This window comes from Mixophyes fleayi, chromosome 3, assembly GCF_038048845.1.
Source record: "Mixophyes fleayi isolate aMixFle1 chromosome 3, aMixFle1.hap1, whole genome shotgun sequence".
Classification (NCBI taxonomy): domain Eukaryota; kingdom Metazoa; phylum Chordata; class Amphibia; order Anura; family Limnodynastidae; genus Mixophyes; species Mixophyes fleayi.
The window spans coordinates 87,994,086-88,015,270 of record NC_134404.1 but is presented as its reverse complement, the minus strand read 5'-3'; the positions used below and the strand labels follow the sequence as shown (position 1 = coordinate 88,015,270).

General features: G+C 42.1%; 1 protein-coding gene across 1 annotated transcript in view; it reads right to left on the bottom strand.

The window, feature by feature from the left end:
• LOC142143153 (E3 SUMO-protein ligase KIAA1586-like) overlaps positions 1-20,422 on the bottom strand; it is a gene marked incomplete at its 5' end in the record, with an annotated part of 42,986 nt that extends 22,564 nt beyond the window's left edge. The window contains one exon of the mRNA XM_075200864.1: positions 18,709-20,422. Coding sequence (XP_075056965.1) covers positions 18,709-20,422 — 1,714 coding nt within the window. The remainder of the gene's footprint in view (positions 1-18,708) is intronic.
• Between the last annotated feature and the right edge of the window lie 763 nt (positions 20,423-21,185).

The window sequence follows — 21,185 nt, the reverse complement described above, 5'->3', positions numbered from 1 at the left end:
GAAATAATAATAGGAGAATAATTTACCTCAGTCCTGCAATGCTGCTCCTTTTCTGCTCTTTACGTTTTACAGCACTTTTCATCTGCAGTTGCCGCTCCTAAAGGAAAATCAGTGGTGGGATTATGAGGAATACGACACAAGATCAGCCACTGAAGTTAGGGAAGTCAGAGTTGGCCGGCCATGCTACGATATTGACCATTTGGTCCCATATTGCAGCAAGTTGCCCCAAAATGAACAGCACATTATTTGCTAATAATCCAATTGAAATCAACTAGTTCAATATCCTGCATGGTTAGGTGTTTCTGGTCATCACCCAACTGTACTAACAGACCCTAGTGTAAGCCAGAGGTAAACTGGCTGCTTGGCCAGAGTGCCTGGATCTTGGCCACAATTTTGTTGATGGTGGTCTTGCTGCAATGTACCCCCAGCTTAAAGAGCTTACAGCCTGTAGGGAAAAGAAAGAGAAGTCCTTCCTCATGGTAATGACTGTAACCACCAGGTATCATGCTAATCACTGCCATTGCTGGCCTCCTGCTCCACGTCAATGCACTATACTAGTGAGAGCTCTGGTGTGGTGCAGGAGACCTGGTGAGGTAGGGTCAGATCACGTATGTTATTAGCACACTGAGCGTCTTAGCTATCTGTCCCTCTCCTGGGATGGGAACCTTTCTTTCTGATAGAAGATGTTTAGTAGTTACAAAAGATGACCTGTGACAGAGGTGGCAGGTACAAATGTCTTACTGCTGACAGTAAATATGATCTCACTTTATATAACATAGAGGAAGGGGCTGATGACATGGACTCACCAGTTCAGCCATCACAATCTCTGCAGGATCTTCCGCAGCCTCCTCCACAGGTTTCATCCTGAAGGACCAGAAAATATTATTATTTAAACTTATGTCTTCTATTCACAAGAGTTACTGATACAGTCCATGGTCATAGTTCCTATCTGGAGGTTTCTCTTATACGATTTTTTTAATGTAGGATGAGCAACAATTTAACAGTATATAATAGATATTTCTGGAGTTTTTAGAAAATTACAGACAGAGCCTGAATGCAATTAATAGAACAGTATAGACAGATCCTGTCTGGAGTCACCAGTACAGGACTTAAAGACTTCCTGATATTTCTATTACAGTACGGACAGCACTGATTATATACACAAATGTTCCTCTTTAGAACCGTATAGAATGTATGTGTACATGGAATAAACCATATAGATACTAACAGAGAAGGTGCTTCTGGCTGCGGCTGCCACTCCCGCAGGTTCCTGTTGATAATCTAGGGAAAGAGACACAGAGTGAAATAAATTATACACAACAAATCTTTAGGACAAGTTCCATGGGACTCGGATAAGCCGGCCACAGTCTGTCCCCGCAGGTTATTACCAGATTACTATACATTTTACAGCAGAACGAGAGAAAATAATTTAATGGAAAAATTAACAAATTGGTCTTAATAAAAAAATATATATTTTGATTTGGTCTAGAAATTTGTCTTGAAGAGTTCATTTAGCAGCAACTTATATAGAACATGAAACAAGAACCCACTCTGATATTATGCAGGATTACAACCATATAAATATCACTCAGGTCAGACATCCAGTATGATGTCTATATCTGATATATCAGATACTGGAACGTGGACCTATTGTGGGACAACCAATCCAGACTATGAAAAACGTTTCGCCATTGATTACACAAAAACTTTAAGTGACAAGTCCCTGTCTGTGCTGTGATGCCCCGTCCTCCTTTACGCTTTATAATTTTTGCTGGTTTTCAGCAACTTGTTGTCACTGACTAATCCTAGTTTCCCCATTGGCCAAACTAAACTAAACGTATCCCGTGTTTTAGGTGGGTAATCACTGTCACCACCAAGCTCCATCACCAGCCTACCAGGAGCCGCTTACACTTCTCTGTGGGGTGTGGCTGCTGCAGCACCTCTTTGCTGGTTGCTAAAACCTTCTGACTGTTTACATTGGATTGGTACTGCCGGGTAGATGAACGCAGGTAGACAGGAGATGGAATAAATGGTAAGTTGTTGGTCCCAGGACACAGCTGGATTTTATAGATAGAGCAGAATATCTCTCACCCAGACTGACATTATTTTGTCCCTGATGTCTAGCACCATCTACACTGGGCCCCCCAGATCTCTATTGGACCACTGGGTGAGTGGAATCCATAAGTGTTAGACAGAGGTGGATGTAGGGGTGTATATGGTGGTATCGCCATATCGCCACTTCTCCTACTGTTTATACATAAATACATTACACATTTACATGTCTGTACACTTTACACTGGGCACACATGTAATAAACACAATAAAATATTTCCGGCAGCAAAGCACCTGCTCCTCCATCCCGCCCGGCTATCAGTTACTACATACATGAGTCCATGTTATTTACTGGTCACACAGCTGTGTCATGTTCTCTCTGCACCTATGAACTGAGTGCCGTGTAAAATGTACCCTCAGCTCTGAAGTGGCGGCACCACGGGTAATGTAAGCAAAGCCACCACCTGAGCGCCACCTCTTTATAGTAACTGTTATACTGTACCTCCTGCTCTGTGGCCAGCAGCCGCAGCCTGGTGAGCCTACTCTTCAGGAGATCATTCTCCCGCATATAGCTGCTGAGCTGCAATAGAGAGAATTACATTTAGATCTGAGTATATGAATACGTAGCGCACACCATATTGTATATTTGTGTAACACATTGTGTAGTGCCCTCTCCTCGCACAAAGGGGCTTATTTGCAGGGTACGGTTATGTTGCTGCGCCGCTGTGTCCAAGTTTCTAGGAGGCTTTGATTTGTACCATAAATCAGACTATAAATGAACAGAATAAGTGCGGATCGTTCCCTGTCACTGTATTACATTATTTGGCAAACAGAAGACTACGTAGGGGATTTTTTGGACGGAGTAAACGTAAGACCACCTGGATGTCCTCTATTTTATTAAACAAATGACAGAATTTGACCAATTTTACTGTAACACTGTTTTACTGTAGAATTTTACTGTACAACTATTATTATATCTGGAGTTCTGTAGCATATTCTGATGTGATATTATATAAATATCTACTTATAAATCACTGCAGCCATTTATTCCAGAAATTATGACTTTTTTATGCTAGTAAGGCCCAATGTGGGCATTAGATGGAGGAGACAGATTCAGCGCACTGTCTTGTAGGATAATGAGAACGATGGGCCCTGATACAATAGCAGTTAGGACACTGGGGCAATAATCCAGAGGACAGAGCGTCTCCATGCAAACTACTGTGGAAGACCTTGAAAAGAGATAAATAAAGCTCTGGGTTGAGAGCATAGTTAGTTGTCTACTCTCCCGAAATTTTCCGGGAAGCTCCCAAATTTCGTGGAGTCCTCCAAAGCTCTCGGAAGAGTAGGCAAACCTCCCGGGCCTTGAATTTCTGTATTTTATAGTAGGGGCGGGGCTATAGTGACGTAACGACATCGCAACGCCTCCTGCTACCCTCAGTCACATGATCTGTACTCTGGATCTCCTGGATTACAGATTTAAAAAGTAGGCAAATATGGTTGAGAGTGTTTATGTTCTATGAAATTGGGAGATATTACTACTTGATGTGTTTATATGAATACACCCGGGGTGATTGCTAGGTATATAATACACCCGGGGTGATTGCTGGGTATATAATACACCCGGGGTGATTGCTGGGTATATAATACACCCGGGGTGATTGCTGGGAATATAATACACCCGGGGTGATTGCTGGGTATATAATACACCCGGGGTGATTGCTTGGTATATAATACACCCGGGGTGATTACTGGGTATATAATACACCCGGGGTGATTGCTGGGTATATAATACACCCGGGGTGATTGCTGGGTATATAATACACCCGGGGTGATTACTGGGTATATAATACACCCGGGGTGATTGCTGGGTATATAATACACCCGGGGTGATTGCTGGGTATATAATACACCCGGGGTGATTGCTGGGTATATAATACACCCGGGGTGATTACTGGGTATATAATACACCCGGGGTGATTACTGGGTATATAATACACCCGGGGTGATTGCTGGGTATATAATACACCCACGGTGATTGCTGTATATACTACAGTAATAAAGTGTGTGAACAAAGCTTCAGTTTTGGTCTTATGGGACACTTGCGAGGAGAGAGTGCACCACGGCTGTGACTATCATCACATTGGAATATTAAGTGATATAATGATGGACTGACCAGGCTTGATAGCAGCTCCTCTCTTCCTTCAAGGATGTCGCATTTTCTCTCCTGTCCAGGGAATAATACAGATATAAGGTCAGTTTTAGAGTGTGAGAGAGAAATAAGAGAGAAAGAGAGACAGAGAGAGAGAGTGACAGAGGGCGAGAGAGAGAGAGAGAGAGAGAGAGAGAGAGAGGTGAGAGAGAGACAGAGGGTGAGAGAGAGAGAGACAGAGATGGAGAAAGAGAGAGAGTGACAGAGAGTGAGAGAGAGACAGATAAATGTATGTCACACTTTCCGTACTTTTATTTTTCAGTACAGACAGTGGGCATCACATTATTAATCCCGTCTATAATGTGAATAGTAGGAAACTGAATCTGTACCGTGAGTCAGTTTCCAGCCGTTCGCATGGTGAGGGATATTAACCTTTTAGTGTCCCACTGCCACGCGGATGTCGGAGCAGGAACTGATGTGAATGTATATAGTCTCCGTAAGAGTAATGTGTATATGTTGCCGCTATATATATATATATATATATATATATATGTATATATATAAATACATAAAGCGCTCCTGAAAGCTGGAGGCTACACATGAAGCGTGGGATCATGCACAATGACATGTCACACACATGGTTCATAGTATCACAATGGCCATATTCCAATCATACCTCCCAGATGTCCTGATTTAGGTGGGACAGTCACGAATTGACGCCATTGTGCCGCCATTCCACCAGTCGGCACGTTTGTCCCCAGACAAGTTGGGGGGTTTGTTAGAGAAGGGGAATTGGAGACAGCCTAATGCTTCAGAAGCGCTTAGCACGGCCCCAGAGACCGTCACACGCCCCTCAGCCTGGCATGACCACACCGTGTTGTGATTACCTCTGTACGTGTATGTTTGTATGTATACAAATGGTTATAGATAGTTGTCATACCAACTGCTGCTTGATCCACAGTTCTTCTGCCTCCACTTGCCGGCTCTCCCCCAGTTGTTTCCACAGGGTCTCAAGCTCATCATTATTCGACCTGGATAGACAAGTAGAGAATACATTCTTATTTACCTGCTTATTTAATATACACCAGTGCCAGACAAACAGCCAGGCATACTCCGATCGGTGAGCAACAGGAAACGGGATCCATGGTACAAATAACAATCAGTTACAGGTTGTGAGTGTGACAACTATGGGGGGAGGGCCCTTGACAACACCACTAGAACTTTGAAAAAAAATCCCACCCCGACCATAATAAGGGATTTCCTGTTTCAGCCGTTACAGGCATCACAGGACGCACCAGATTGGGTGAGTGCAGGTACGTTTAATTTTTTTCTTTTATTATAATATAATTTTAGCTTTTTGTGGTGTTATCACTTTAATGTTTGCTAATAATACAAATGTTTCCCCTTTGCGATAAGGTGATAGCAGGGTTCAGAAACAGCACGTAATAGAAATCATCTCTGTAAAGAGCAAATGATGGAATATTTACATTTAATTATTCACATTCAATGCAGTTTAAAATGTGCAACATAAAATAAAACAAATATTTAAACTTACATACAGGAAAGGAGAATCTACACTGGGCAGTGGGCTATATATTATTATCGAGGAGAGGACAGGTCACTGCCTCCCACAACTTCCACAAAATCATCTAATTAAATACTCTGTGATGATGGGGCACCTGCTCCTTCTACTATATAATTCTCAGTCTGTGGCTTCCTGCTGCCTCCATTACCCATCCACACATCATGTCACTGCCCCTGTCACATGCAGTCCTGTCCTCACTGACACATCACTCATCTCCTGATATACTCTGTGCTGTGCTCTAAACATTAACAGGTTCTCTCATACTTATCACATGCACCTTCACAATTAGACCTCACCTCATAACTCCTGTAAACAGCTTTCAATTGAGAGACTTATGAAAAACACAGTGGTGTGTTTGACTTCTTCGCTCTCTCTGAGCTGCCTCTCTGCACTGTCCCTGGGCAGTGTGGTCACTCACTATGATGTCAAGTGCGTGATGTCACAGTGCGTGATGTCACCAGGGCCTGTTGAAAGAGGCAGACCTGATAAAATAGGGACACTGCTGTGGCAAATTATAATGGGGGGTGTTTAGGAGCTGCCCATCCAAGCTCAGTTGTGTAAGAATGACCTTGGAGTGTGGAGCTCAGCCTGTGTTCCAATGAACATGGGGATATGTTCTTAATGTGGGCAGCACGGTGGCTTAGTGGTTAGCACTTCTGCCTCACAGTTCTGGGGCCCAATGGGGCAGGGACTGATGTGAGTGAGTTCTCTGTACATTGCTGTGGAATCAGTGGCGCTATATAAATAAATGGTGATGATGATGAATGTTCATTGTTGAATATATGGAATATATATCATAGGTGAAGGGGTTGCTGTATTTCCTGATGACAATTAAGGTCCAGGAAGGGCCCACAGTACATATTATGGAATTCAGAGTGAGACACATGGAGTGGGGTGACGTTATCTCCACCCAGAGTCCACAGGGTTTAATCCACCACATTAGAGAACTCTATATGGGCCCATTTCCAAAGAGGAAGGACAACTATGGCCTTACCCATATGCCCCGGCAGTCCCTGGTTATGTAGGACAGTCCCCACCAGAGTCATGACTGCGTAGATAGGGGGCGCAGTTAGTTTTATCACGAGGAAAGCAGAAGGAATGATTATCAATGATTGGGGAGCGGGGATGTCTGACAATAAACATTGTTTACAAACTGCAGACTATGTGGGGTGTAATACATTTCCATTTGTCCCCCTTCACATAAGAACACTCCTACAGTGCTCCATTTATTCTGGGTTTTGGAACTGCCCCTATAAAAGCACTGTTTTCAGGTATACAGATTCACCTGTGTAAGGTGGAGAGAGAAACATCCAAACTTGTAACACATAACTAACCCCCCCCCCCTATTCATTAATTTCCACTACTTTTACATCCTTCGCCTAATATACTGCACGATGGCTCAGTGGTTAGCACTTCTGCCTCACAGCACTGTGGTCATGAGTTCAATTCCCGACCATGACCTTATCTGTGAGGAGTTTGTATGTTCTCCCCGTGTTTGAGTGGGTTTCCTCCAGGTGCTCCAGTTTCCTCCCGCACTCCAAAAACATACTAGTAGGTTAATTGGCTGCTAACAAATTATTGACCCTAGTCTGCCTGTGTGTTATGGATTTAGACTGTAAGCTCCAATGGGGCAGGGACTGATGTGAGTGAGTTCTCTGTACAGCGCTGCGGAATTAGTGGCGCTATATAAATAAATAAATGGTGATAATGATGATATACTGCTCTGTTTAGACTTCTATATAATGTCAGACATTGCTGCTTTTTCTACCTCGCTTCTGGCAGACCCGGGGGCAGCTTGATGCTGGATTTCATTCCCTCTAGCAGAGGCAGCTTACTGGGGAAAACAGGTGCTTAATAATGATAATAATAATGAAAACGTTTTCTCACCATTAATGTAAATGTGCTAAACATGGACTTCTGAGTCCTTCTTGATGGTCATACCTGGAAACCGGAGCACCCAGAGGGTAGAACATACAAACTTCACACAGATAAGGCCCTGGATGGGAATTGAACTCATGAGCCCAGCGCTGATCATCATCATCAACATTTATTTATATAGCGCCAGCAAATTCCGTAGCGCTTTACAATTGGGAACAAACATTAATAAGACAATACTGGGTAATACATACATACAGAGAGGTAAGAGAACCCTGCTCGAAAGCTTACAATCTATAGGACAATGGGAGTTAGAAACACAAGGGCATGTGCTACATCATATTGCACAATGGACCAGCCAGACTGCAAAGGTAAAAGTACTGAGTGGGCTATGTGTGTTGCAATGTTGGTCAGAAGGTTGTTGTCTTGCGTTAGCAGTGTAGAGGATGGTAATAGGGTAATCTAGGGAAATTAAGATGATGGTTGAGGAATATCATAACCTTGTCTGAAGAGGTGGGTTTTCAGTGAACGCTTGAAGGTTTGAAGACTAGAGGAAGTCTTACTGTGCGTGGAAGGGAATTCCACAAAGTGGGTGCAGCCCGGAAAAAATCCTGTAACCGAGAATGGGAGGATGTGAGGAGAGTGGAGGAGAGACGTAGATCTTGTGCAGAACGTAGGTATCGAGTAGGGAGATATTTTGAGACAAGTGAGGAAATGTATGTCGGTGCAATTTTGTTGATGGCCTTGTATGTTAGTAGAAGAATTTTATATTGAATTCGTTGAAATACAGGCAGCCAATGTAGAGACTGACAGAGTGGCTCAGCAGAGGAATAACGGTTTGTAAGGAAAATCAATCTAGCCGTTGCGTGCAAAATAGATTGTAGGGGTTCAAGTCTGACTTTGGGAAGACCAGTAAGGAGGGAATTGCAATAGTCGATGCGGGAGATGATGAGTGCATGAATTAATGTTTTTGTGGTGTCTTGCGTCAGATATGTGCGTATTCTGGAAATGTTCTTTAGGTGTATGTAACATGATTTAGATATAGAGTTGATGTGGGGAATAAACGACAGTTGTGAATCAAGGATTACACCTAGGCAACAAGCTTGCGGGGTGGGATTTATATTCATGTTATCAACAGAAATAGAAATGTCAGGCAGGAAGCTTCTGTTTTTGGGTGGGAATATTATTAACTCAGTTTTTGAAAGATTGAGTTTGAGTTGGCGAGAAGACATCCAAGATGAAATGGCAGAAAGACAGTCAGTAATGTGAGACAACACAGATGGTGAAAGATCAGGAGAGGATAGATAAATTTCTGTATCATCCGCATAGAGTTGATACTGAAATCCAAAGGAACTTATTAGTTTTCCAAGAGAAGTGGTGTAGATAGAGAATAGCAGAGGACCTAGGACTGAGCCTTGTGGAACTCCAACTGATAGGTGTTAGGAACCCCTGCAGCCGACACAACATAGCCCGGAGTCTACTCTACCAGTCAGGTGTTCACTGGAGCCCCTGATGGTGGGGACAGACTGGGCTGCAGACTGACAGAGGGTCGTGAAGTGTGCACCGGCTGGGGAGAACCCAGGCAAGCGGAGTGGAATCCAAGCAGAGGTCAGGGGCCGGCAGCAGACAACAGTACGAATATACAAGCTGAGGTCAGGGGTCACGAGCAGACAGGAAGGTCGGTATTCAAGCCAGAGGTCAGGGTCACGAGATTCACAAGCAAAGTCCAAATCTAAGCTAAGGGTCATACACGGGTAACAGTCCAACAGGTTTTCACCAATTTCAGGCAGCAGCAGAAACAGGAGCAGATTAAGCAGACAGGAACTGGACGCTATAACCGGCAGGGAGGCTAAGCCCTCCCTTCCTTATATACAGAGTTTGGCCATTCAGGGCTTAGCCCTGAAATACATCCCAGGTGCGCTACCCAGCTAAATTAGCCCGCAGGCTACACTAGCGCATGCGCCCGGCTGCCTCACTTGCCGGGGTGCATCGATTGTTATACACGGCGTCCGGCCGTTGCCTTGGCAACGGTCGGGCCCGAGAAACCGGAAGTGACGCCCCGGTCGTCATGGGGACGGCCGGGACGTTCACTGACACCGGAAGTGAGTCGCGGCGGTGCCCAAGGTCGCCTCGGCTCCTGACAATAGGAAGCGGAGCAAAGGTGGATCCAGAGAAATTAACACTGAAAGAGCGATTAGATAGGTAGGATGAGAACCAGGATAGGACAGTGCCTTCAAGACCTAGGGTTTGTAGCGTTTATATGAGGAGAGAGTGGTCAACAGTGTCAAATGCAGCAGAGAGATCCAGGAGAATTAGAAGAGAGTATTGGTTATTATTTTTTGCTGTGATCAAATCATTGACAACTTTGGTCAGCGCAGTCTCTGTGGAGTGTTGAGAGCGAAAGCCTGACTGAAGAGGAGCCTGACTGAAGAGGATCCAATAGGTTGTTTGCTGTAAGAAAGTGTGTGAGGCGGGAGTAGGCAATTCTCTCGAGAAGCTTGGAGGGGCATGGGAGCTGGGAGATGGGGCAGTAATTTATGAGAGAGTTAGGGTCAGAATTCTGTTTTTTTTAAATGGGAGTAATCACTGCATGCTTGAAAAGTGCTGGAAAATTACTAGTAGAAAGAGATAGATTACAGATTTTAGTTAGAGGGGGAATGAGTACAGGAGACAGGGACATACCAATTTGAGAGGGAATGGGATCAAGAGGACAGGAGGTAGAGTAGGAAGATGAGAAGAGAGTAGAAACTTCCTCTTCATTTGTGGGATCAAATGAAGAGAGAGTGTCAGAGGGTGCTACAAAGGAATTGAGCAGATTGCTTGTCAAGGGAGATACCATTTCAAGCCTGATCTTATCAATTTTGTCCTTGAAATAGGAAGCAAGATCCTGTGCACTGATGTTAGTTGGAGGATTTGGGGCAGGAGGATTCAGAAGAGAGTTAAATGTGTTAAAGAGGCGTTTGGGGTTAGAAGCCTGAGCATAGATGAGAGATCGGTAGAATGCTTGTTTAGCAATGTCCAGAGCATTTCTGTAGGAGTGGTAGATATCAGTATATGTTATGAAATCATTAGAGGCACAAGATGTACGCCAGTGACGTTCTGCTTTACGAGAAAGTTTTTGTAGAGTTCGTGTTACTGTAGTGTTCCACGGTTGGCAACGAATTCTACGGGAAATATGTAGTGTCGCTGGAGCCACTTGATCCAGGGCAATTGCTAGGGTTTGATGAAAATGGGGTACTGCCCGATCAGGGGAGGAGAATGTAGAAATTGGGGAGAAAAGGTGTTGGAGAGAGGTGGAAAACTGTTGAAAATCAATAGAGTTGATATTCCTGCGGGTACGAGGAGGCTTGGAAGAGTTTGACACTAGGGAGGGTAAAGAACTGGGGGTGAGCAAGTATCTAATAAGGTGATGATCCGAGAGGGGGAAAGGAGTGTTAAGGAAATCAGAAACTGAGCATAGTCTAGAGAAAACAAGATCAAGACAGTGGCTATCCTGATGAGTAGCGGATTCAATCCACTGGGAGAGGTCAAGTGTGGAGGTTAGAGAGAGTAGTTTGGAAGCAGCATTGGAACGTGGATTAGAAATAGGGATGTTGAAATCACCCATGATGATGGTGGGGATATCAGTAGATAAGAAGTGAGGGAGCCATGCAGAGAAGTGTTCAAGAAATTGATGGTGTGGACCAGGGGGGGCGATAGATGACAGCAACATGCATAGAGAATGGGTTAAAAATCCTAACAGCATGTACTTCAAAAGATGTGAATGTGAGTGATGGGACACTTGGTATAACTGTGAATGTGCACTGTGGGGAGAGAAGTAGTCCAACCCCCCCCTCCTTGTCTGCCTCCTGGTCTGTGGGTGTGGGTGAGATGGAGGCCACCATGTGAAAGGGCTGCAGGTGAGGCAGTGTCTGAATGCGTGAGCCATGTTTCTGTTATTGCCAGAAGGTTTAGGGTTGTTTAAGAGGAAGAGATCATGTACGGAGGTAAGTTTGTTACAAACAGAGCGTGCATTCCAAAGGGCACATTTAAAGGACTTTGGAAGAGAGGGGAGACAGGTTATGTGTTTGAGGTTTGCCAGATTTCTGTAGTGTTCAGATATATGTGTGTGGGAGAAGTGAGGGGGACCTGGATTAGGTGATATATCACCAGCTAATAGAAGAAGGAAGGAAGAAAGGTAGGTAAGATGATTGTAAGATGTGTGTCCTTTTAGTTTCTGGCGGCAGGGTGAGGCTGTTAAAGTTATTGAATTTAAATAGGAAAAGAGTTCATGAGTGTTCACTAGAGGTGAGTGAAGTAATGAAGGGGCAATGTGGACAGAGGTGTGTGTTGCAGGATGGGTGAGGGATGATATAGTCCTAAAGATAATGCCATGAAAAGAGATAAAGAAAAATATTTTGGCAAGCATTGGGACTATTAGTCAAATAGCAAAAATGAGGAATTAAATGAATTGCCTAATTGATTGCAATGTCCAGTGTAATCAGATAAGTAGTGCAGAGCTAGGATGCAGCAAATGTAGTGTATTCCTGGATGTCTGGATAGTATAACGTAATGATGTGGGGAGCCATGTGGGGGAGTGGGTGGAAGTGTTGAATGGAGAGTAATAAAGAGCAGGTAATTGAATAGCTGAGATTTTGCAGAATCATGGGAGAGGAGAGTGGTTGAAAGACAGTATAATTTCTTCTTACTTGTGATGGTAAACAAAGCTTAAATAAAATTGAAGTACAGTGCTGAGATAGGGGACTGAAATAACTGTAGCATGGGTAGGGAGTGGTTGAGCAAGTAGTACAGCAGTCTGATTAAACAGAGTGGATTTTGCATTGAAAGCAGACTGATAAATAAAACAAACTTTCATGAGATGAGAGGAAAATGAGATCAGAGTCCAAAGCAGTCCTCATGTTGCATGTAGCTTGTAGCCAGGGAGAGTTGAAAACATCAGAGGTGGAATATGGAGTTTCAGGTGAATACTGACAGTTGTCCTTGTGAAGCTGTGTTAATAGGCAGAAAGTTCTTCTCCTGTTTCCTCCTGTTCAACTCCGGTATAACTCCGAATTATGCTGTTTAAATTTTTTGTTTCACACTTGTATCTATACACACTTAGAACTATACACACTAACTATACAGCCATCACTGGCTTTGCAGCCATTCTACTTTGAATATATCTGAGCCACAGTGAGCACCCGCTATCAGCCATCTCTTAAATTATCGGATACACTACGGACATTTATTTACCAGAACACATCAGTAATGGGATGGAAATGCTGTACTCCGCCTAGTTTACATTTTTATGAATGTCACATTCACATGCAGATAAGAATATCTGATAGGTGTTTGGGGGATGAATCTCTGTACTGTGTATTAAACGGCATACCATTGATTTACCTCTTTATTGCACCAAACCTCTTTACTTGTTAACTTAACACCTAAAACCTTATCTATAATATAATCACACTGACAACAACTTGATTTTGGTAAAAAAACAGGTCCCAGTTTTTTAAATAATAAAAGTATGGTGGCGGCGAGAGCAATCAGCCCGGGCTTACAAGGACGTGCCCCCATAAAGCAGGACGAGGGGTCCCCCACACAAAGGGACCAAGGGCCAGGTTGCTTCGAAGGGGTTGTGACATGCGGCCAATCAGCGATACCATCGTGTGAATTAGCCGCTGATTGAAACATCTCCACATTACCTCAGTCTTAGAAGACAATACATTACATTGTCAATTAATTACATTTTCTTCTGTTACCAGGTGACCAAACAAACTTTTTCTTAGATGCGGAGCCACCACCCTCTGTGAGTGACCAGTCAGAGGAGCAGGAGGAGGAGCTGTGAGAGATCCCACCCTCCTCACCGCCTGCTGGTCCTGCACATTGTCCATCTATGCGGTCACTGGAAGCAATAGATAAATGGGACAAGACCACCAAAGAGCTCCTAATAACCATCAATCGCAGCCTTCGGTAGAAGAAGCACCAGGAAGGAGTGCCAATTAGCACGGAGAAGAAGGGCCTGATGGAGAGCATTTTGAACTCTATAAATGGGTTTGGCCAATCCCTGCAGCCATACTGAATCGGCTGCTCGCCGTGGCTCCAGAACCTTCCCCCACATGTGACCCCAGTGAGCCTGAGCCTAAGGAAGCAGAGGACTCAGGACCTGGCTCTGCTCCTACAGCCCCCAGCTGAAATAACAGCAACATATTGTAAAAAATATATAAAAATTATAAACTGCATAACCTGGATGTGTTTCACTCTCTTAACCATAACCTCCTAATGACATATACAAGCTTACTTAACTTATCTAACAATAAAGACACTGAGACATATGAAAGTGGCTAAAGAAGGTCACAGTTTATTAATTATTAAATAAATGGCGGTGAAAGTGAACCGTGAGACAGCTAAATCAAACTAATATTTGGAACCAAGCGTGGATGGCTGACTCCACGTACCCGGGACACATCCTTAACTGCCTGGCCAACGCTAATTCTGACGTCAGAGTGACTAAGCCCCCTCCCGACTACGCAATGGCCGCCCTCAGATGCGGGCCAAGGGATCCTCATCAAAAAGGACTGCGTCACGTTCCTGGATGGGGATAGCACCTGTGGTCAAACAGCGATAACGCTGTAACGATCAGCCACTGCCCACAGTGACTTCCTACCAACTGTGCCTGCTCTGTGACGTGGGGAGGAACCAAATTAAAACTCATACGCCACGGAAGCAGGGAGGTCAATAAAGGGCATGGGTGGGTGGGATCTCGAGCAGTAAATGAGAAAGGACATGTGACATGCTAGGACTTATATAGACAGATCTCCAGGCACTCCCCTTCCTTCTTCACTGGTTGGCCTGGGATGTGGCATCTTACTTGCAGGTAAGGTTAACCTCACTTACTGCCACATATATATGCGTCTAAGTGCTTTCGTCCATATGAGAGTACAGGTTGTTCATAGTCATGATGGGCAACATGTTCAGATGAGTAGATAAAATATATTCTGCATAGTGAAACGTGTGTTGAGTCCATTGTGAATTTTTTTTGCTAAAGAATCTGCTATAAACACATCGCAGCCACATTCTCCTGCAGCGTGTATACATCATGGACTAAAAGTATCATTCCAAATTTCAATGGTTTAGGCCATCAATTACTATATATTTAGATTATACTTACAGCTGAAGTGTTGCTGAATCGCATAATAATCGTCCGTTTCTGCAAGAAGCTCCTATATGTCAGGAAAAGGAGACAGAACATTTCTTTTTTTAAAAAAAGTAGTAATAAAAATGATATTAATTAAAAATAACATAGAAAACATTTAGCATAATATATAAATCATATGAAGCCAGAGTACCACTGACACATGCGGGATGGATACCATCTACATGTAGGAGCAGAAATCGACATTCGGCAGAACAGGCAATGTTTTTCCAGTCTTCAAATGTCCAGTTTTGGTGAGCCTGTGCCGCTGTAGTCCATAGTTTCCTGACGTGTTTGGCCCCCTCCAGACCTTTAGTCACACCCCTCTCCCGGACTACACTTGCCGAAAGTAGGCAAGTATGCTGTAATCTGTGATGTAACTGCATTATAACATTGATGTTTTGCTAAACTGCATTATTACAGGTGTAATACGCAGCTTACTGTGTTTTCCCCTCCAAGATCCACATTATTTTCTGGGTAGAAAATATACTGAAAAGTTAATGTCCTCTGAATATTTTTATAAATACTCCCATCCTCTCGCTGGTCAATTTCTTGCCCATTTCTTTTCCAATTCTTGGTCCCTGTCCTGATATAATGATATTTATTAAAGATTGGGGGGTACATAGGGGGAGGCAAACTGGGGCAGCTGTCGCAGGCAGCAATATTTAGGGGGCAATAGAACAAAAACTATTATTATTTTCAAAATGCCAACTTTCTTGGTGCAGATATAAAATATAAATGGTATTTACTTTGGTAGCTCTAATAATCTAATAATGCTTAAAATGAAAATATTTGTCTTTTATAATGTACACAAATCATATACAAATGTTTATGGTAGATGTCTTTCTTAACATTAATGAATTAATTTAACACAGGGAACCGCAGTTGGGGGCAGACTATTCTGTAGCAGGTGAAATGGGTGTCGGATGGTTTGTGAAAATGTGAATTAGTTAAATATACTATATTTTAGTTTCCAGCCATCACCTCTTGATTTACAATGGGCAAATTGAAGATTCGGCGGCACAAATGCAGCTCTGGAACCGCAGTGGTTTTTACAGCTGCAGTCTCAGTTAATGTTATAGGTTTGCAGGGCAGAATGGTCACAGTTATAGAGGAATTGACATCTGCACACAACGGGGAGGCGTTTGGTGGAGTCAGGGCGTTCTGTTCCTGGCGCGTCACAGAGTAGGTACACCGATGCACCTCATTTTGCAGAGCAGCGCATGAACGAGATTTGAAATGATTGTAATGAGGTGTGTCCCTTGCCAGGTGCGGCCTTTCCCACTCTGCAAATGAATTTTAATTTTACACCAGCTCAGAACTGGGAGTACTCAGCCGTCCGCACTAGTATTCGGAACTTAAACTAGCCCCCTAGTTGGAGCAAGAGATACATCAGTAAACCAGCGTACTTCTGTGTGCACCTGAGTTTGTCTTGGACATGACTGTACGAGAACACCCTTACTGTATATTGCCTACGTGTGTTCGCCCATTCCCCACCCTGTTCACTCCCCTAAATCGGTGGCTGTAGTAAGTGTCTTTGCACTCATAGGTGACTTGGACGTGGCTGCGTTCAATTGCATACCGTCCGGGTCTGGGCAAGCGCAGGGTATTTTCTGCTGACGATAGCACCCATTTGCGGGATACGTTCCTTAATGACTCAAACCTAAGGTGTGCATTGAATGAGGCATCTGATTGGACCTGAATCACAGCTATCAATTTAGATGCTTCATTTTTATCCACATTACTGACCATAGGAGATGGAATACCCTGGACAACTGCATTCCTCTGTACTGAAAACAGTCTTCCTTCCCAAGCTTCACTTCCACAACCCAAGTCCCCTGGAATCTGCCATAATCCACAGACTAGACTAGCTTTAGAGAGTCGCAGACATATGCTCACATTGAAACAGTGTAATAGTCACAAACAGTCTGGGGTATCTGCAGTATGCATGACCAGTATCCTTGAAGAAGAGGGGCAAGTGCAGCATTTGGAGGGGGGATTTGAAATGTAAATGGTGTCGTAAAATGATCACAGGGGAAAACACATGATATTCATTTTTCCTATTTTGTCATCTCTTTTTGCCTATTAAAAGTATTTACCACTTTGAGATTTTTACACATTTTACTTTCTAACATCATAGAATCATAATGGATTTATCCCAGAACCCCTCCCACTGATAAAAACATAACAGTCCACAATGCCAAAACAAAATAGCTAAACATTTTTCTTAAGTAATTACAAATATAAAACAGACAACGATTGCTTGAGTATTTTGCCCAAGTAAACCCTGCTGTAATTAGTTGTCTTCAGAGGTCACATAAGTAATTGGACCCCACCTGTGTACAATTAGTGTTTCACGTAATCTGAAAATAAACACACGTGTCTGTGAGAGGTCTTAAAGTTGGTCAAAGCTTCATAATGAAGTTCAAAGAAAATTCAAATAGAACATGTTAATGATCAGCACTGGTCAGAAGAAGGTTATAATGATATTTCCAAACTGTTTACCATCCCCCAGAGCACTATCACATCCATCATAAAGAAATTAAGATAATGTGGCACAACTGTGAATTTGTCTAGAACAAAACTGAATATCCCTCCGAGAAGGGCACTTGTCAGGGTACCCACCAAGAGGAGCCTGGCAGCTCTGTCAGTTTAGCTTTCCATTGCAGAGTTGATAGAAACTATCCATTGGACAACAGTAGCCTGCCTACATGAAATCTTGCCTAGAATTTGTCTGAAAGCATGGGGAAGATCTTTATACCAAGTGGAGAAAGATTATCTGTCCTGATGAGACCAAGATTGAACGTTTGGCTTCAATGCTAGGCAGAAATCTAACGCAGCACGTGATTCCAAAAGAACGATCCCTACATTGAATCATGCTGGTGGTATAATGTTATGGGATTTTTCCTCTGCATCAAGGACTGGAAAACTTGATAAAATCGAGGGCAAAATGAGTGGACTAAGATGTAGCCAAATCTTGCAGGAAAACCTGCTGCAGTCAACAGCCGGTCAGTGAGCCGAAGCGTACAGCAAATGCCACATTGGAGTGGCTTAAATACCGAGCAAATCATTGATCCAGAGTAGCCCGGTCAAAGCTAAGTCACATTCCCAATCTGTGGAATGGTTTGAAAATTCCCCACCAAGGGTCCTCTTGTAACTGAAAATGACAAAGCAGAATTGTCGAAAATTGCAGTTTCTTGGTGTGCAAAGCAGGTAGAAGATTGCCCAAATATACTCACGGCTTTAATTCCTGCTAAATGAGTTTCTACCAAGTATAAAAATAAGGGTGTGAATATATATGCAACCAGTCTTTTTTTTTTTGCAATTATTTAAACTAAAGCTTTAGAGATGTATTTTATATTTGTCAAATGTATTTAGATTGGTGTTAAGAATTACCATATAAATTCATTTTGATTACATAATATAAGAGAAGAAAATAAAATAAAATGGGAAGAGTGGGGGAGGGGGTGAACACTTTTATATAACACTGTATATAACAGACACACATGGATGGTATATATGGGTCAGTGGTGGGATTCAAAAAAATTAACAACAGGTTCTATGTCCTAATGACCATTTTAACTATACCAAAAGATAAACCGAAAGGTAGTCTAACAATTCACGCATTAAATACTGCAATAAGAACAGTAAAAGAGGTAAAGACAACTAGATTATGTGTAACGTAAGATTTTAAATATTAAATACCTCATAAACAGTTAGTGAAGATATTTCCATTTGCTGTTTGATTGGCGTCCTCACTTGCAATTTTCTTTGCTTTTATCCGAGCATCATCAGCTGTGTGATTTACCCTTAACCATCTTTGCACTGTAGGAGTAGGATTCCATTCCTTCAGCGGTAGGCCGATAAGACCGATAATCATAATGTTTGATATACTGGAAACAGTTAGCCGACTTCTCTTCTCAGAACATATAATGTTCATCTTTGAAAAACCCCTTTCTGCTTCTGCTGAACTTACAGCAATTGTTCTGACAATATTTCTAGCTCTTTGAACACTTTCAGGAATTGAATAGTTCTCGTTGCTTTTTAACACATTTTCCACAAAATCTCGATACTCATTAATCTCAATTTGGTAATTGAAAAATGTATTAAATACATGCAATTGCTCTTCAGCTGCTTTCCATGGAACTATTACTTCTTCAATATTCCAGTAATCTGGCTCCAAAAACTTGAGAAATTGTAATGCATTATTATCATCAAATTGGCTACAACTTGCTTTTAAATGGCCACAATCCATTAATCTTTTTTTAAAATTCGTTACAATGCCTTGTAAGAGTGTTTTCCGAGGAAGGCCAACAAACCGATGATTTTCTACAAAATCGATTTTTTTGTAGCTTTCTGAAGTAATTAATTCATTAACCTTTTTTTCGTATGGACCCTTTTCTTTTTCAAGCATTTCAAATGCTTTAATAGATCGAATCACAAGATTTTCAGCCTTTATTATGTCGGTATTTCTTGCTTGCAGTGCATTGGAAAGCAGAGAAATTTCGTGTAAAATATCAATCATTAATGCCAAATCAGTTAAAAAAAATATATTTTTAAGACGGGTAGCCATACCCAAGTACTTGGCATTTGAAGAAAAATAGTGATGTAGTGCAGGATAAGCGCGCCACACAGCTAGGGTTGACCTTAAACTACAGGCAGCCCATCTTGGTCCCAAAATTCTACCAATCTTAATAATTTCAATTCCAAGTTGTTCGAATATTTTGGTAAGTTCAATCTGGTTCTTATTGGATTGATGAAAAATAGTATATATCTTATCAAGGAATATTTTGAAATGATTTACTTGCTTTATTTCCTTTATTGAGTCATCTAAAACAAGTTGGAGGCGATGGTTTAAACAGTGCCATATTATTATGTTTGGGAAGTCTTTTGTGATCCTAGTGCTCACTCCAGATTTTCGCCCAAGCATAACACTTGCACCATCAGAGCAAAATCCGATTAAATTTTTTTGTAAGTAGTTCTTGGTAAGCCCAATTTTATGTAAGCTTTCCAGAACTGAAGAACATATTGTCTCTGCATCTTGTTTTTCCAATTCAACTAGCTCAACAAAAATTGTTGGAGATGAAACTGAGTCCTCAACTTTTAAGAACAGTATTATAACTGGTTTGCAAGATATAGTTGAAGCTTCATCAATAATCAAACATATTTTCTTATCTTTTGCAGTAATTTTACTAAATATTTCTTTTTTAATTTCCTTGGCAATAAAATCTACTATTTTCACAGCAGTTTTACGTGAATGCAATCCTATTCCCATATCTAATCCATTTTTCATTTGCAGTTCGATCTCATCTTCTATGTCTGAAAATGGTTTACATCTTTTTGTCAGGCTGTAAATTGTATTAAATACTCTACAAGTAGTACTGAAATATTTTTTATTCATTGTATCTACTACGTTTGTTATAGTATCCTGCTCACGTATTTTAAAGTTGTCTTTACAAATGTTATGAGCCTTTGATGAAAAATGTTCTTTCATTTTTTTCCTTAGAGAAGCTTGTTGTACCATTCTGTTTTTCCCTGATGCCTCAATCTGAAAACCTTTCCAATCTTTTGACACATGAACACTTTTCTCTTTTATGAAATCATATTTCGCACAATACTCACAACCTAACTTTTTGTTACAAATGCCCAGGCCTTCATATTTTTCTTTAAAATTTTTATATTGTTGCACTGACCAGCATTCCGGAAGACTGTCTGCAATATTGGAGTTGTTGTGATTTTCTATTTCAATTGACGTGCTGCTTTCTTCACACTGTATTGGTTGTGCTAGTGACTGTGTTGAACCTTCCAAGGGCAATTCTGATACAACAGCGGAATCTGACTTTGTTTTCTTATTGAAAAAATCTCTCAAAGTATGTTGCCTTTTCATCCTTGTTTCAAGGGCTACATAAAAAACATTAAAAAAATTGTATATAATAACATTTATTTATGGACATGGAAGTAGAAGCATACATCTCAGCCTCACTCTAAGTACAGAAATCATGGTCCCATGGCAGCATGAAGAATCTTCATCATACTACTGCGCCATTTTGATTCCCCCCTCCACCACTACAGGCTAATTAAAATGGCTCCTCTCCTCTCTGGCCAGCCCTCAGCCAGCCCAGCAACCAGCCCAGCCATACTGACAGCCCCTGAGCTAACCTTCTCCTCCTCAGCAAGCTAGCAGCAGCCTTCAGCCGCCCTTCCCCTCTCTTGCCACATTAAACACTGCAGTGAAAATAATGTGCCTCAAAGCAAAGGTGTTAGTCTCGTTCCATATATATACAAATAAAATAACAATCAGCTCTCATGTTGATAAAAGGAAAACAGTGCAATCCGTTACTTACATA